This window comes from Schistocerca cancellata, chromosome 2 (genome assembly GCF_023864275.1).
Source record: "Schistocerca cancellata isolate TAMUIC-IGC-003103 chromosome 2, iqSchCanc2.1, whole genome shotgun sequence".
NCBI lineage: Eukaryota > Metazoa > Arthropoda > Insecta > Orthoptera > Acrididae > Schistocerca > Schistocerca cancellata.
Window position 1 is genome coordinate 576897109 of NC_064627.1, and position 18989 is coordinate 576916097.

At 44.5% G+C, this 18989-nt stretch overlaps 1 protein-coding gene across 1 annotated transcript in view; it reads left to right on the forward strand.

Annotated features, from left to right (window-relative positions):
- The window catches only part of LOC126162179 (hydroxyacyl-coenzyme A dehydrogenase, mitochondrial-like), a 45502-nt gene extending 27017 nt beyond the window's left edge, over positions 1–18485 (forward strand). The window contains exons 6-7 of the mRNA XM_049918498.1: positions 15773–15889; positions 18104–18485. Of these exons, the coding sequence (XP_049774455.1) occupies positions 15773–15889; positions 18104–18225 (239 nt within the window). The 3' untranslated portion in view covers positions 18226–18485. The remainder of the gene's footprint in view (positions 1–15772; positions 15890–18103) is intronic.
- Positions 18486–18989: the final 504 nt, after the last annotated feature.

Consider the following 18989-nt stretch of genomic DNA (forward strand, 5'->3'; position numbering starts at 1 on the left):
ATTCGCCATATCCGCACCCTGCGCCCCCTGCGGGTTCGGGGGTTAGAATAGGCCCGCGGTATTCCTGCCTGTCGTAAGAGGCGACTAAAAGGAGTCTCACATGTTTCGGCCTTATGTGATGGTCCCCTCTCGGGTTTGACCTCCATCTTTCTAAATTATTCCGAAGAGCGAGCCAATTGGGGAAGGGCGCCTTACATGGTGCACTGTATCCATCGTGCAATTAGACCTTTAGCCGTCTTTCTCGTCGTTGCAATGGTGTCCCGCTCGTTTTCGATCTCTTGGGCGATTACCACACTGCACTCTGCAGTGTTTCTTTTAACTGCGACGACGACCTTGGCCATTTTGCACCTAAGATCCAGCACGGTAGCCAGTCCGTTGTGGTGGGGCCGCCATGTACCCTCTTGGTTGTAGCCCCCTGACAACACAGGGATCGCTCTACTGATGCCTGCGCCGTTAACTCCCCACGTATGCCAAGGAGTAAATGCCCATCGCCCTGGGGCATCGGGACTCCCGGCAATGGCCATCCTGCCAGGTGGCCTTTGCTGTGGCTGGGTGGCGCCCGTGGGGAGGGCCCTTGGTCGGAGTAGGTGGCATCAGGGCGGATGACCCGCAATGAAGCGTGGTACATCATCTATCGCTGGTGGGCCTCCACCAGCAGTCTCTAAGCGATCGAGGTCTAACCTCAACGGGAAGAAATTGGATCAGAGATCGTTTCCCTCCCTAGCTACTCCATGGGAGGAACGTCTTGCTAAAGAAGGCAGTGGAGAATATTCACCCCGGTACCTCGTGTGCACGCGGGTTGATGGAGAATCGTTCATGTCGACCAAGCCCCAGTTTTTTGTGGAGCATTTAGAGGACAAGTTCGGGGAGGTGGAGGGCTTGTCCAAGATGCGCTCTGGTTCTGTGCTCATCAAAACGGCATCCTCTGCCCAGTCACGGAGGTTGCTCAATTGTGACAAGTTGGGGGATGTTTCCGTTAGCATCACGCCGCATAAGAGTCTGAACATGGTCCAGGGTATTATATTCCACCGGGATCTTCTTCTGCAGTCCGACGATGAATTACGCGCCAACCTCGAACGACGAGGTGTTCACTTCGTCCGGCGCGTCCATCGGGGTCCGAGGGATAATCAGGTCGCCACCGGTGCCTTCATCTTGGCCTTTGAGGGTGATATCTTACCCGAAAAGGTTAAGGTGATGGTTTACCGTTGTGATGTGAAACCATATATCCCTCCTCCGATGCGGTGTTTTAAATGCTGGAAGTTCGGGCACATGTCATCTCGCTGTACTTCCAGCATCACGTGTCGGGATTGCGGACGTCCTTCGCATCCTGATACTCCATGTGCTCCGCCTCCCATCTGTGTTAACTGTGGAGAACACCATTCCCCCTGCTCACCGGACTGTCGGATCTTCCAGAAGGAAAGGAAGATAATGGAATATAAGACCCTGGACCGCCTAACCTACACCGAGGCCAGGCGCAAATATGAGCGGCTCCATCCCGTGCCCATGACATCTACCTATGCCACTGCTGCAACACGAGTTCGCTCTCAGCTCTGCCAGAATTCACCGGCCCCCTTGGTTGCGGGGGGCACTTCACTCCCTGTTGCTCCTGCTCCATCTCTTTCAGGAGCAACACCACCCCAACCACCAGGGACATCTGTTCCCCCTTCACAGCCGGAGAAGCGTGAGCCTTCTTCGGCCCCTCTCGCCCGGAAGGGGTCCCTTGGGGCCCTCCCATCCCAGGCTTTGCCCAGTGCCAAAGCGGACGCCCGCAAGTTTGTCAAACAACCACCAGTTGCTGGTCGTAGGGCGTCACGGTCGTCTTCAGTCCCTGAGACTGACCCAGTGAGGCCCTCCCAGCCAGACCCACCTAAGGCACAGCGCGCAAAGCAGTCGAAGAAAAAGGCTCCCAAGCATCCTGAAATTGCGGTGGCACCTGTCCCTCCGCAACCTTCTCCCTCTGCATCCAAAGATGAGGTGGAGATTCTGGCGTCCGCTGAGGACATGGATCTCGCCAGTCCCTCGGATGCAATGGATGGCTGTTGTCCAGGTGGTGACTCAGTAGCAGCAGGGGCCCCGGAGACGTAATCTGCCTCCCCAGTCCCTTCACGCCTTTCCCATCCATGGCTAATACCATCCTCCAGTGGACCTGCAGCGGTTTCTCCCACCATCTAGCTGAGCTCCGCCAACTTATCAGCCATCATCCTTTCCTTTGCATTGCTCTGCAGGAAACTTGGTTTCCAGCAATGCGAACCCCCGCCCTCCGTGGCTATCGGGGTTATTTTAAGAACCGGGCAGCTTATGAAAGGGTGTCTGGTGGCGTCTGCATCTATGTCCTTAACTCTCTTCACAGCGAGTTTGTACCTCTACAAACAGCTTTAGAGGCTGTCGCTGTTCGGGTGTGGACGCCACAGGCTATCACCGTCTGCAGTATTTACCTTCCACCTGATGGTGCTGTCGCACAGCATGTCCTGGCTGCTCTGATAGCCGAACTGCCGCCACCTTTTTTGCTGCTGGGCGATTTCAATGCCCACAACCCTCTATGGGGTGGGACTGTCTCCGATGTTCGCGGTCGGGCCGTGGAGCATGTGTTCGCTCAGCTCGACCTTAGCCTCTTGAACACCGGTGCTCCCACGCATTTCAGTGTGGCCCATGGCTCGTTCTCGGCCATCGATCTCTCTATTTGCAGCCCTGGCCTTGTCCCATCCCTCCACTGGCGAGTGCACCCTGACCTGTGTGGTAGTGACCATTTTCCCATCTATTTGTCACTGCCCCAGTGTCATTCTTCTGGGCGCTTGCCCCGCTGGGCTCTCCACAGGGCTGACTGGCCAGCTTTTACTTCCGCTGCAACCATTGAGTCTCCCCCACAGGGTGACATTGACGAGGTGGTTCGTGTTCTAACCACATCCATCATTTCAGCGGCCCGTTCCATCCCCCGTTCTTCTGGCCTCCCTCGGAGGAAGGCTGTCCCCTGGTGGTCGCCAGAGATTGCTGAGGCTATTCGCGACCGTAGGCGGGCTCTCCAGCGTCATAGGCGGCACCCGTCTCTGGAGACCCTCATCGCCTTTAAGAGGCTCCGTGCCTTCACCTGCCGTCTTATTGCACGGCGTAAGCAGGAGTGCTGGGAGCGGTATGTTTCCTCCTTGGGCTCCCGTGTTTCCCCCTCGCTCGTGTGGTCCCGGATACGGCGGATTTATGGACACCAGACCCCTACGGGTGTCCCTGGGATCTCTTTGGACGGCGCTGTGTGCACGGACGCTGCCGCCATTGCTGAACACCTTGCTGCGCACTTCGCTACGAGCTCTGCGACTGCAACTTATCCCCCCGCCTTTCGCTCTCTCAAGGAGCGGGCCGAGCAGACGCCATTATCGTTCCACACGCGTCGTTCTGAAACTTACAATGCTCCTTTCAGCGAGAGGGAATTCCTCGCTGCCCTCGCCGATTGCCCTGATACAGCACCAGGACCGGACTGCATCCACGCACAGATGCTGAAGCATCTCTCCAGGGACTGCCAGAGACGCATTCTCGCGATATTTAATCGCATTTGGAGCGAAGGCGTGTTCCCGTCGCAATGGCGAGAGGGTGTTATTGTCCCCATCTTGAAGCCCGGTGCGGACCCACTGGCGGTGGACAGCTATCGTCCCATTACCCTCACCAACGTTTTGTGCAAATTGCTCGAACGTATGGTGGGGCGGCGTATGTGTTGGGTCCTTGAGTCGCGCGGTCTCCTCGCTCCATCCCAGGGTGGCTTCCGTCGGGGCCGGTCTGCAGTGGACAATTTGGTGCGGCTGGAATCTGCTGTCCGTACGGCCTTTGCCCGACGTCAGCATCTCGTTGCTGTGTTTTTCGATCTGCGGAAGGCGTATGACACCACATGGAGGCATCACATCCTCGCCACATTGCATGAGTGGGGTCTTCGTGGTCGGCTCCCGGCTTTTCTTCAAAGCTTTTTATTGCGCCGCTCTTTCCGGGTGCAAGTCGGTGCCACCTCTAGTTCCTCTTACATACAGGAAAATGGGGTCCTGCAGGGCTCGGTGTTGAGCGTCTCCTTATTTTTAGTGGCCATTAATGGTCTGGCTGCAGCAGTGGGGTCGTCGGTGTCTCCTTCTTTGTATGCCGACGACTTCTGCATCTCATTTAGCTCCACGACTACAGGAGTCGCCGAACGCAGGCTGCAAGTCGCCGTTCGCAAGGCAGCATCATGGGCTCTGACTCACGGTTTTCAGTTCTCTGCACCCAAGACTCGAGTTATGCACTTCTGCAGGCGTCGGACGGTCCACCCTCATCCTGAACTTTACCTCGACGGCCACCTGCTTGAAGTGGTGGACACTTGCCGCTTCTTGGGACTCGTGTTTGATGCCCGACTCACATGGGTTCCTCATGTTACTCAGCTGAAGCAAAAATGCTGGCGGCACCTCAACGCCCTCCGCTGCCTTAGCCACACGTCTTGGGGTGCAGATCGCTGCACGCTGCTGCGGTTGTACAGGGCCCTTGTGCAGTCCCGGCTTGATTATGGGAGCCTGGCCTATAGGTCTGCGTCCCCCTCAGTGTTGAAGTTGTTAGACCCCATACACCACTGTGGGGTTCGGCTTGCAACTGGCGCTTTTCGCACCAGCCCCGTGGATAGTCTACTGGTCCGCGTACATTGCTCGCCAGGCCATCCCAATCGTCGCCTGCTTTTCCCTGCCATGGTCCTCCATCTGCCCGAACGGCGACCTAGGTCTGGGCCTTCCGTCGCTGTCCGTGTCCAGTCCCTGCTGTCCGAACTGGGGTCATTCCCTCTTCTGCCTCCCTTCCGGGTCCGTACACCTACGCCTCCCTGGTGTTTGTCCCGGCCGTCCGTCTGTCTGGATTTGGCACAGGGACCTAAGGACTCGGTTCCGCCTGTGGCCCTCCGTCGCCGTTTTCTTGCGCTCCTCGAATCATTTCCGGGCTGTGAGCCTGTCTACACTGATGGTTCCCTGGTTGATGGTCACACTGCCTACGCTTTCGCTCACGCTGCCCATGTTGAGCAACGCTCCTTGCCGGTTGGCTGCAGTATTTTTACTGCAGAGCTGGTGGCCATCTTGCACGCTCTTGAGCATATGCGTTCCTGCTCAGGTGCGTCCGTCGTCATCTGCAGTGACTCCCTGAGCAGCCTCCAGGCCATCGACCGCTGCTATCCCTCTTCTCCTCTGGTGTCCTCTATTCGGGAGTCTGTTTCCACCATTACCCACTCTGGTCGTTCGGTGGTTTTTGTTTGGACACCAGGTCACGTTGGCATCCCGGGGAACGAACGTGTTGACAGGCTGGCCAAAGGGGCGATAGACGCCCCAGCTTTGGAGATCGGCCTTACGGCTCGCAACCAGCAGCTGGTGTTGCGCCGTAAGGTGCTTGGGATGTGGGCTGCTGAGTGGCTTGGCATGACAGCCTCGAATAAACTGCGGGCTGTCAAGGAGACGACCGCTGTGTGGCGTTCCTCCCTGCGGGCTTCTCGCAGGGACTCGGTGGTCCTGTGTCGGCTGCGCATCGGCCATACGTACCTGGCGCATGGCCATCTCTTGCGTCAGGGGGATCCCCCCGTGTCAGTGTGGGTCCCGGCTGACGGTCGGCCACATTTTGCTGGAGTGTCCTCGACTGCGCACACTCCGGCAATCTTTTAATCTCCCGGGCACTTTGGCTTTGGTTTTATCCGACGATGCCTCCATGGCTGATGACGTTTTAAATTTTATCCGTAGTAGTCCGTTTTATGGTTTGATTTAGGGAGGTCCTGCACCTTTCCCTTTCTGTGTCTTTTGTCCTTGTGTCTGTTGCTGTTCTTGTCTGTAATGTTTGTTGCTCCATTTGTGTTCTTTTAGCGCCTGGGGGGACGTCTCCTCCCCCTTTGGTTTTTACCTGCTCCGTAGATTTTCGGCTCGCCTGATTTTGGAATGGGGGACTGATGACCTTCGCTGTTTAGTCCCCCTTAAACATCCCAACAACCACCACCACCATCCGCACCCTGCCATCAGATCGCCACATTTGTACTGTGATTTGTCACTCACTCCACACAACATTTTTCCGCTGTTCAATCGCCCATTGTTTACACTCCTTAGACCAAGTGAGGTGTCGTTTGGAATTTACCAGCATGATGTGTGGCTTATGAGCAGCCGCTCGACCATGAAATCCAAGTTTTCTCACCTTCTGCCTGACTGTCATAGTACCTACAGTGGATCCTGATGCAGTTTGGAATTCCTGTGTGATGATCTGGTTAGAAGTCTGCCTATTAAACATTACGAACCTCTTCAACTGTCAGCGATCTGCCTGTCAACTAACAAGATAGGCCTGCACGCTTTTGTGCTGTATGTGTCCCTTCACATTTCCACTTCACTATCACGTCGGAAACAGTGGACCTGGGGACGTTTAAGAGTGTGGAAATCTTGCGTACAGACGTATGACACAAGTGAGACCCATTCACCTGACCACGTGCGAAGTCTGTGAATTCCCCAGAGCGCCCCATTCTGCTCTCTCACGATCTCTAATGACTACTGAGGTCGCCAATATGGAGTACCTAGCAGTAGGTGGCAGCACAATGCACCTAATTTGGGGGTGTCTGGATCTCGCGTAAAGACATATGACACAAATGACACCCAATCACCAGACCATGTTCGAAGTCTGTGAGTTCCACGGAGTGCCCCATTCTGCTCTCTCATGATCTCTAATGACTATTGAGGTCTCTAATATGGAGTAACTAGCAGTAGGTGGCAACACAATGCACCTAAATGGGGGGAGGGGGGGGTGTCTGGATATTTTTGATCACATAGTGTATGTGGATTTTTTTTGGTGTTGTATAACACGAAATCCACACATGTTGCTGCTGCACTGTACTTCTAAGAGTGGAGTCATATACAAAGCGTCCATAATTAAAGTTTCAGTTTCAAGATGCTTTAGGAAGAGTGTCACTGCCCAGAATAACATCAGTATTGAACAACATAATAGTGATGCATGGTGAAACATCATGGAACAAAATCAACAAAAAAAACCGTCTGGCTTGGCATTGGCGGCGCGCCAGCGGGACGCGTATACCTAGAACACCCAGTATGCGCGTCCGGGATAACACTCCCGCTGGCCACTGTGGAAACGCTAAGTCCACGCACAGTATATAAGCGAGCGCGCTTTCGCGCTACGCTCATTCTGTGTCTTGCTGCTGCACAGGCAACTGCATTGAACGCCGCCAACATGCCCTACAGGAGATATCGACGTCGTCGTCATTCAATAGTTTACAAAAATTTAGAAAACACTGAACATACTACAACATCTGGGGACAAGAAAAACCGCATTCCAGTGAAGAGTGTTGCAGCCCACGCCCTCATCGATGGACCTTCTGTATTTCTTGGATGTTCTCTTAATTTCATCTTGGATATTAACGACACATTCTCACATGGAAATGGATGGTTAACTGTCGCCATAGTGAGAGGTGGTAGTGGAGTGTCTAGTGTTCCTGGACTTGAAAGTTTTAATGACAGAGACATTATTGCATATAGTACCTACCATATGTTTGAACTTGCTAATAAAGACTTTGGTAAATCTGCTTATGATTCTACCTCTCCACTTGTATTGTATACACGTAACAAAAGAAAAATCAATCCTAATGAATCCGTATACATTTGGATTAAAGGGAAAGGTGTCAGAATATGCACAGCAATAGATGCGTGGCACAAGGCATTTCCCCAGTTTCACTCAGCATCACTGTCTCCGTGAACACTCGTGCACTGCTGGTGAAGCTCGTTTGCAAGAACAGTGGCTGCATGTCAGTAGCCCTACAGAAGTTCTGGACATTTGTACCTTATATGCCATTTAAAGTGGATTCACACTGTTCACTGCGTACCGTGTTTGAATGATTTAACAAGCATCTGCGAGCAATATGTGTATGGACATGGCCTTTTGCGCAAGATTCTTTATGTTTTGAAATATTTTAGTGATTACAAACCTTATATAATGTACTGATTTTTATCCACGTGATGTCTTATGAGTGAGATGCAGTGTAAAATGAACAAGTTTTCAACAAAAAATTTAATACCTGAAGATGACAGCAAAGTCTGTTGAAACCAGTGGTCTTAAATAAATAAATATTTTCTGTGATCTTGGCTGTTGAATTGTTTTTTACAATTAAAACAGACTGCCCTTCAGTTCTCTCATAATAAGAAAATTCAGTGAGATCACATGAATTGACATCTAACATCTGTTGTAATGTTAGCTGAAAACTTGAAGTCTGTAAGCCTAGGTAAAGCTGATGTCTGTTTCTGTGCTTACCTTCTGGCTACTACTGCTTTGGCTGCAACCAAGGGATCTGCACCTAGTGACTGTGCTTTGCCAGCAACCTTGTTTTTCATGCAGTCTGTGAAGAACATCCCGGATGATAACCCTGGCCACTGGCTACATGAGAAGTGCATGTTGCTAAGTTTCTGCTGCCTTCAGTTAACAATTGCAAGGACTGAGTGAACATTCAATGAATGTGACAGAGTAAACATTAGTAAGAGTAATTAATGAAATGCACATTTCATGGTCGTTTCATGTAAAGTTAAAGAAGGTGATTTCACATTATTGCAAGAAGCCAAATTGGAAATGTCAAGTTGGAAGAAATTTGCTTATGACTTAGATAGCAATGAGAAAATCAAAGATACAGTGGTTTGTTTTGCACGAAAAAAATTGTATTCTTATCTGGACACAAAACTGGGACTTCCAGTTTGTTAAAATGCATGTATGTGTCTGGAAAAAGTATAATTACTTTTTTTAACTAAAAGAGATGTAAGAGTTCCAGAAGTCCTACTGAATTTGAATGTAGCTGCGACAAAAGAATTCGCCAATCTCATCATCAAAGCCATTTTGTCTTTCAAAGTTGCATGTGGAAATGGATTTCTTGAGATGGCACAGTTCCTTAGTGATGTGGGCCCAAGTGCAGTGCAGTAGGTGCCAAGGAATTTCTACCTCATGCAATTATCATTTTGAGAAATGTAAAGGAAACAACTGATTATGTGCATGAAAGTGTTTCTAGAGAGGTGAGGACCATTTTCAGATAAGTAGGAAGGGCACTAAAAGTTAATGTTTTGAGTGATTTATGTTGTAAAATAAACTAGATTGGAGTGACTGCACATTACATTAACAGTGAAGAAGGATAACTTGAAGTTCGAATGTTGTGCATCTGAGATTTCATGAGTGAGATTTCAAGTTTTGAGGTAATATTAAACATGACTGAAAAAGATATTATGGTCATTTGATTTATTTAGCACTGTGCAAAATGTTGTGTTGTTACTACGAGAAGTCCAAACATTGTAGCAGCACTTCGATATAAAGACTCCCACGGTCAGCGCACATACCCAACACTATGCTGGAGCACAACTCGAGAGATATCAACAATAAGAGTGAACTACAGCGAAACTGCACTGTCACAAAAAATTCATTTTTGCATGCAACTTAAAAAGGTAAAATAACTTCACTGACAAGACTGAAGAGATTTTTTGTCATGGCTACTTTAAAATACCTGTGGATATGGAAGTTGTATATGCGGATGCAGATAAGGGTCTTGTATGTGCAGAATGGATAGCATTTTACATGTCAACACAGACCTCTGGCGATGGCCTACTGCTCCAGTAGCACAATAGTGTTCAAATCAACCTTTGGGTTGATAGGTTTATCTTTTTTTTCTACATGATATACACACACATTTAATAATTTGAAATGTCCTCTGCAGTGGAAATAAAAATAGGTGAGAGAAGACAAGGAAGACAGCTAGAGGAAATAGTCAAGGGGCAGGTGACAAGGGAGGAGTTTGTCAACATTGTTAGGGTATATGATGATAGTGATGATGATCAAGACAGCAAAAAGTGATATCATTCGGGGCAGCAAAAAGTGGATACAAGTAACAGAGTACAAGATAAGATAAAAGATTTCAGGTTCCTTTAAGATGAAATACACCATGCCGTAGCCACTCCATAGGAGGTGGCAAATGAGCATAGTAAGGTATGTACACTCTTCTACACACCTTAACAGTTATTTGTTGAGAAAAAATGTGAAGGAGTGTAACTATCATTTCTTCCTGTGCACTTACCCCTGTGGATATATGTTAGTGCAAATGCAGTGCACTAGTTTTGCAGTTTTACACAGTTCACTTTCAGGTCAGTGCACTTTATCCATTGTTTTTCAAGTGAACAGATCCCATCCCACTGATGAAATTTTGTGCTGCACAGAATACCAGCCTGGTGAGCATCTATAGCAGTGGTGAAGATGTCCACATTTTCACCAATGTTAGGCCCTGGTGGCCACCTGAATACATCGATTCATGAGGATCAAAAATGTCGTGCCCCTGTTTTTCCACTGCACCTGTATCTGGGACCTTAGTTCCCACTCCCTGATGGAAAGAGTTCTAATAAACCAGCAATCCCACTGCCCCCCCAACCCCCCTTTACTCAGCACATGGTTACCTTCCTCTGGGTCTTCTCAGCCTTGTGGCCCAACATAACTCAGTAGTCAATAGAGGCATGAGCTATGGGCAACAGAACAGTTAGCTTGCCCTCTCCTCCAGATAAACAATTCTGTATAGAGAATAAAGATAAAAAGAAGAAAATCTGCCTTTCCTCCTCCTCCTCCTCCTAGGTGATATCAGTTCTCATAACCCATTGTGGGGCAACCTTAAAAAATTCCAACTGGGGCAATCTAACTGAACAAGTTATGAAAGATCTTGACCTATGTTTATTGAACAGTGGCAGCCCAATTCATTTTAGTGTGGTGCATGGTACATATTCAGCCATTAATCTTTCTATCTGTGGCTCCAATCTTCTTCGTCAATTCAGTGGAGAGTACTCAGTGACCTCTGTAACTGTGATCATTTCCTGACTGTCGTGTCTCTCCCAAAACTTACTCGACAGTGTCCGCCACGGTTGGTCCTCAAGAAAGCTGACTGGCATGCTTTCAGTCCTCCTCCACCATCCTATGCTACTTAACAATGGAATATTGATGATATACTGCAGGATACAATTACCAAAACAGTAACATCAGTGGGATTAATAATCCTCTATAACTTGGGAACTTGTCTCATGGTGAACACAGCAAATTATCAAAGCAGGAAAAGATCACAGGTTGACAAATGCATAAGTACCACCCATAAAAGGAAAATCTCACAGTCTTTACAGTGCTCCACATTCAAACATGATATCTCATAAAACGGCAAAAGAAGGAATGTTGGGAAAGATATGTTGCTTCCACTGGAACCCATACCTCTTCTTCATAGATGGACCAAGTTGCATCTACATGTGCCCACTAGCAACCAGTGTTTCTGGCATCATTTTAGACAGTAATATTCATAGTATGACAGTTACCCTGCCACATTCTGTCTACACACATGGGTAGACTGTAACTAGCTGCCCTTCACTATGCATCACATTAAACCTTATTATGCTCTCTTCAGTGAATGAGAACTCCTCAGTACTCTGCCCCTTAGCCAGTACATAGCACTGGGACGTAAAAAATCCACAATCAAACTGCAACATGTATCCATGGATTACCAACACCACATTCTTCTGGTATTCAATTGTATCTGATGTGAGGGAGAGCTCCCAACCCAGGGAAGGGAAAGCATGATTGTCCCAGTACTGAAAACAGGGTAAAAACTTATATAAATTGGATAGCTACAGACATACCAGCCCCACAAATATTCTATTAGAGTTGCTCAAACAAATGGTGAATTGGCAATTGTGTTGGTCTCTTGAGGTAGGGGCCTTTTGTTCAAGACCCAATGTGGATTTTTGGAGCACCGGTCTACAGCTGATAACTTAGTCCATGTGGAGTTGGCTATAATGATGGCTTTTACCTGCCGCCGACACCTGATTGCCATCCTCCTTGACTAAAGAAAGGCTTATGACATCCTTATCACATTGTATAGTTTGGGTTTCAGTGGGCCCCTCTCAATATACATCTGGAATTTACTGTCTCTTAGGCTGTTTTGTTTTTGCCAGCAAATCGTACAGTACCTATCATCCACAGAAGAAGAGTACAATTCCACAGGGATCTGTGTTGTGTGTGTCTCTTTACCTGAAAAAGGTGGGCACCTAGAGGATGTGGGGCCTGTAGACTCATTGTTCCTATACGTCAGTGACTTTTATATTTACAACTGTTCTTGAGTCATATGTGTTGCTGAATGCAAGCTGTAGAGAAACCACTCTCCTAGGCCTCCCCCATGGTTTTCACTTTTCCCTTGGCAAAAAGTGTTATAAAACATGTTACACACTTCTGTTGATGAACTATTAATCCACACCCAGAAATATACTTTCAGAATGACCTGCACAATGTGATAGTCATATCTCTTTTTGGGATTCTTATTTGATGACCAGTTGATGAGGCTACAACATCATTAACGTAATAAGAAGTGCGGGGTGCAAGCACACACACTCCACTGCCTCAGTCTCACCTCTTGGAGAGTGGACTGCTCTACTTTCTTGCACTTTTATAAAGCCATTGTCTATCTCAAGCAGACTTTGGGTTCAACTTATAAATTAGTTGCACCATTGGCATTACACTCCTGAACCAGGTGAACCACTGCATGATCGGACTCGTGCCTCTATGACAACCCTGTTGACATCCTCATGGCACAGGTTGGGATTTCTCCTTCACAGATCAAACACTACCTATTACTGCTGAATTTCGAAATACATGTCCATAGCTACACTAAACACCCAAATCATCTTACCCTGGGACAGTGTAATTAAAGATCCTATCAAAATACAGATAAATAAAAACCAAAACCCAATAAAAGGTACAAAGAAAAAAAGGATTTGAGTTTAAACAAGGCTTGGGGGCAGACACTCAATTTGTTAAGATATATCTCCTGCCACTTCATCCACTAGAGCTAATAAAATGCCAAGAGAATTTGCATTTCATGGAATAACAGTGTGCACCCGGAAAACAAATGAGCATTTAAGGGCACAGTGGGTACCAGGAGCTGAACTCTGTTATAAGTAGTGGTGTGGTACGAACAATTCTTCATAGTTTGGTTAGAGCTGAGGCAGCAAGTATGTGTAACGCCACAGTTCTCAGCACGTAAAGATGATGATCAAATCTGTCATCAAAATACTGTGTCTAAAATGGAATCAGAAACTTGGCTAAGTACCCAAAGGCAGACCAGTAACTCTTTTGTATGTTGCTGTGTTATACCTGAAGACTGGAAGTTAATTATAAATTGTGCAAGTACTCAGTAGGCTCTCCTAGCCTTCACAAGAAGTGTTTCGACAGAATTATTTTATGATTAGAGCAAAAGACTTTTGCAGAAGATTTATTGACTGTCATAGCTGAATAAAAGTTGACAAAGTGCTGCTATTTCCAACGTCGAGAGGAAATTAGTTTGTTTAACTAGCAATCTCCGATGTTTCCCAAGAAAGTGTTAAAGGCTCTCTGCTGTTCTTAATCTATATAAATGATTTAGGAGACAATCTGAGCAGCCCTCTTACATTGGTTGCAGATAATGCTGTCATTTACCATCTAATACAGTCATCAAAAGATCAAAACCAATTACAAAATCACTGTAGTGACAGGACAATTAGAAGATGCAACAGATCTACTAAAGAGACTGCCTGCATAGTGCTTATATGTCCTCTTCTGGAGTACTGCTGCACAGTCTGAGATCCTTACCAAGTAGGAGTGATGGAAGACATAGAAAAAGTTCAAAGCAGTGCAGCTTGTTTTGTATTGTTGTGAAACAGAGAGAACGTCATGAAAATATTTGCAAGTTGGGTCAGCAATCATTAAAACAAAGGTATTTTTTGCTGTGGCAAGACCTTTTCATGAAATTTCTACCACCAACTTTATCCTCCGAATGCAGAAAATGACCATCATAATACCATAAGAGGAATCAGAACTCGAAAAGATTTAGATGTTCATTTTTCGCAAGTGCTGTTTGAGAGTGGAATGGTAGAGAAACAGTCTGAAAATATTTCTGTTAACCCTCTGACATGCACTTAAGTGTGAAAGGCGAAGTAGTCATGTAGATGTAGATATAACAAGGAGACCATATGGTGAAAAGTAAACTGTTCAAGAAGCAGTTTTCTCATTTTCATATTGTCTTCAATATTCCTCTTGATAATTGTGACAGTGCTTCAATGGGCAGATTTAATTTATATAGGTTTATGGCTTTCTTTATAGGCCTTCTTAGGTTACAAGCTCCAGAATCTTAAAAAGATCCAAATAGTCACTTAATAATGAATATCATGTATACAAGCTAAGTTTGTTGAAAACTGTGAAAATAGGTTGTGTTAACAACCTCTAACACTGCAAACTGCTTTAACTGTCAAGTTTGTAATGACGTTGCAACATTTACATAAGACGATATGAGCATTTCTGTTTCTTGTAAATTTATGTGGTTGTTGGATATTTTGTACTGTTATAAAGTTTTATATCTGCCCTGATGAATATACACGGTCCAGTCACATTAATGTGACCACTGCCTATGCTCGATGTCAGCGTGCAGTAACCACTCATGTACGGCAGGTGGCAGCACTAGCAATGGTGGCTATATAAAGTTGTTGGGGCGATGCAATAAACAGTGCCACTGTCATAACAAAGAAATGGTGTGATTGATCTGACATACAAAAGAACATGATCAATGGCTTTTGGACCAAGGGTGGAAGCATTTGCAAATGGCTAAGTTTGTAAACTGTTTGTGTGCTGCTGTGGTTAAAGTATACTGCGCACAACAAAATAGCACTATCCAAATCCTGCACCAAGGCAACTGTGGTGCAGCAGGGGCCACGGATGACAGGAGTGAACGATGGCTGCAGAGATGTGTATGTGACAAACAGACGTGCAGCTGTTGAGTGATTGACAGCCCAGATGAACCAAGGGGCTAAAAACAATTTCTCATTAGTGAATGTTGCTGCATATGGAGCTCCATAGCAGGTGCCTGGTTCATGCGCCCAAGCTAACTGCTGCCCATCGGTGACTAAGGCTGTGATTTGCATGGTAGTATCGCATCAGCTTTTTACTTTCTCTACTACACATTATTTTCTTCTAAATGTGTATGACATCGCTGCCTACCCTCTTCTATATCATATTCAATATTTAGGCAGCTTTCTCCAACTTTTGAGCAATGTCTCCAGTACACATATCTGCATAGGTGCCCCAGCTCTGTCACAATAGCCTTATGTGGCAGCAACATTATAGTTATATATGATAAGAACTCTTGAAACTTATGTTAAAGTAATAATAATGTGACAGATATAGATTGAGAATATTATGAAATATTAAATGCAGACTAGAGTCTATCAGTTCACCTCAGATGGTCTGTGATTACTTCTCTCCTTCTCTCTTTTTTGCAATGTCGCTACAAATATATGAACTGGCCACTTCTTTGCGTAGTATCTTCTAGTAACGAGAGTCCGGTAGTAGAGAAGGTGATTTGAAACTACCTAAGCTGTAATTTCAAAGTGGATCTAGCAGTCTATTTCTTTGGAAAATGAACTAAATGGAAATGTTGCCTAATATTTTACAGGTTGTGGAATTAGTCTAAAATTAGTTTATCATCTTGGTACCATAATTATGAATACCAGTACAGGATATAATGTTACCATATAACTAGAAGATTCAAGATGACAGTTACTTATGCATCTTGAATTAATTAAGTACTCTATTTTTTGTGAATATAAATGTTACAACAGTTTGTTTACAGTACAAATGTCATTTGGCATGCAAGGACCATTACAAATTGGTTCTTAACCCTATATGATGAAATACGCAGTGCTATTTTTAATATCTAAAATAAATGTTGTTCCAGGTGATGCATCTCCAAGGGACATCGATACTGCCATGAAGTTAGGAGCTGGCTATCCGATGGGGCCATTTGAGCTTGCTGATTATGTTGGGCTAGATACCAACAAATTTATACTTGATGGTATGTGTATATTGTGTGTACAGTGCATTATAGACTGTTGTCATTGTGATCATCATTGTTCATTTGACACCCACTGCTGGATAAATGCCCCTGTAGACTTTTCTATGTGAACTTAAACATCTGTGTTAATCCTGCATGTTTCCTAATTTCATCAACCCACCTTCCATTAAGCTGTCATTTCAGTCTTTTCGTATCTCTGAGAATTCAGCAGATAACTTCATTGGTTCATCAGCTACTCATTTGCCTGACAGCATCTTCCACTTACTCTCATTTCATTTCCAGTACGGCAATAATTATGCATTTCACTCTAGTTTAATTGATTTGTTTGTTTTCCATTGTCTTCCAGTAATTCCCAACATTTATCTTCCTTTTGTTTGCTGAACAAGCCTCAGTTGTTTTAATGATTTTCACATTATAAATCACATGGCTTGTATCTATAAGTGAAAAGTTGTAATACAAATTTGTTATAAACTTTATGCTTCAAACACGCTGTAAGCTTTGTTACGAAACCTCTAGTTTACCAGCAACACTTGAGGTCATTTTTATTCTGCCGCTTATTTCTTTTGTTATCCATATAGTTATCTCTAACTGCTCTAAATGTAAAAAAATACAACAGGTTCTAAGACTTAATTGTTAGTTAGTACAGTTCATTTTTGATGTGTTGTTACATTCTGTATTTTACTTATTATGATAATTCTCTGACCTACTTTCAAACTTAGTCTGTGTAGTTCTTCCATTTGTTGTTCAAGTTCATTTTCCCCAATTAGAGATCTGATAATTTTCTTGGGCTGCTGAAAGTTGTATTTTCAATTTACATTATTCTGAAGAGGTATAACAGAATCTGCAGCATTTATGTAAATATTCTTCAATATACCAGAGTGTAACTTCATGCTTTGTTTCTCAGTCTTTTAGTATAGATTTTATTGAAATTAAGTATTCCCTTTCACTTTTTGCTAAAGGGGAAGTAAGTTTTCTATTGGAAACTCCAAAAGGAAGAACTAAACATGATCAGACAGGTTTCATTTACTAGAAAGATATGTTAAAATGTGCATCATATTCAGACAGAGCACAGATTTTTAGCTGCTTGCATTTAACAAAATGGTAGGCATGTAAAATGAATAGAGATGTTTGGGCAATTAAGATCACCTGTAACACAGAAATAGTAAAACATTTTCATTCTTTCATCATAATCTGAAATTTTACTTGATTGGGCAACTGTACCACCACCGCCACCACCACCACCACCACCACCACCACCACCACCACCACGCATTTAAGTATGTATTGTGTTTGTACATATCTATTTTTCTTTAACACATTTTGATTCAAATATACATTCCTTTGCCCTGAATATTAGAAGCCATTCTGATTTCAAAACTGACTAAATAGTTTCTGCTGCAAATCTTATTTCTTTGACATTCAAGGCATTACCTGCATTTGGCACTGGATTCTAAATTAAAAATTAAATCTAATCATGATTTCTACACTACTGATTATTTAAAATGTGGACCTGCTTGAAATAAATTCAGAAACTAACCTCCATTTGCAGTTATTCTCAACATAACCCAGATTAGTTAACATAGTTCTTAAATTTTTTTATTAAAAACAATCTTAGTGATACAAAGAGAATTTGTGTAACGTGTAAGTTTCAATCACGAGTGTCACCATAGTCACTTGGTATCATTTCAGAATCACTCCTCATTGAAAAACATCAGACTGAATCGACATAAACAGAAGCATTCACAGTTGTACCAGTACTAAAATAATTCCCTGCTCAGTTTCTGTAACTGGGTTTCATTGGGGTGCAGTCTGTTGGTGTACTCAGATTTCAGTCAACAACAGACTTCCATTATTTGCACTTTTCAACAGACTTCCTGTCAGCCTTTTGCAGCTATGCCATTAGGTCAATTGGCATATAAGGCAGCTCTCCTCATTCCAATTTTTCTGCATGTTAGTTGTTAATACACCAGTACATTTGAACATTCCACAATAACTGTAAACTCCACAGCACTCAGTCAGAAATAATTCAGAGAATTTAAGTTGAAAAGAAGAAAAATTCTTTCTTGGCTATGAGCATTTCAAATAACTAGTAATTATTTGACAATGGCAGTGCCTTTCCATGAAGTTAAATGTGTAATTCTATTATTTTATTGTTGTATTTGCTGTAATAAATACTGTATGCAGCTAATATTTCATGCAATGTTTTGTTCACAGGCTGGTATGAAAAATATCCAAATGAACCATTATTCAAACCAATTCCACTGCTGAACAAGCTTGTTTCTGAAGGCAAACTTGGCGTGAAATCTGGAGAGGGATTTTACAAGTATAACAAATAATCCTGTCATCAAAAAGTGTTTAAAAGGTGTCATTTGACATTAAGAACATCAAAAAGGGGAAGTGGCACAAATACAGTATTCCTACTTCTGTGTCGTACATCTCTGACACACTTGCCAGAGGTTTTATGGATCTTAACTGATTTACTGTTATTGGTAGTTTTCCATTATTTTGCAAGCTATTTTTACAAATCTTGTAACTATGTATTTTTACTGGAGCAAATCTAGTTTTTGATAAGAAAAAAATATACAGTTTAAACTCAGACTTTGATGATATATTACATACAAATCAAGGTTTTTGCAGCACCTCAGAGCAATGAAATCTCCTCGGCTGACTTGCAAATCAATTTGCAATGTGTTCATAATATTTTGAAAGGTATTTATTTGCCTCTCATCCTCTGCCACTTGTCTTTTCATCTTTGTCTCCCCACGTCCTCATAAAAGGGGGCTCCATCTCAACCTACAACTTAACGACCTGCTCCTCCTTCCCAAACATGTTCTCTCCTCCCTCAGTAAGGAATTAACAGCTCTGAGCACTAGGAATAGTACAAGGGATGTTCAATAATTAATTCAACAAATTTTTTTTCTCAGCAAATTTTAGTTAAAAAACTGTAATTCTGTTGTGACATCCATAAACATATCCACATCTTCTCATACCTTTTCAATAATTTCCAATAGATGACTGGCCTATAACCAGTCTTCAAAATGGCATCTGCAACGCAGGTGTGTTCTAAACAACGAGCAGTTATTAAATTTCTTTTGGCAGA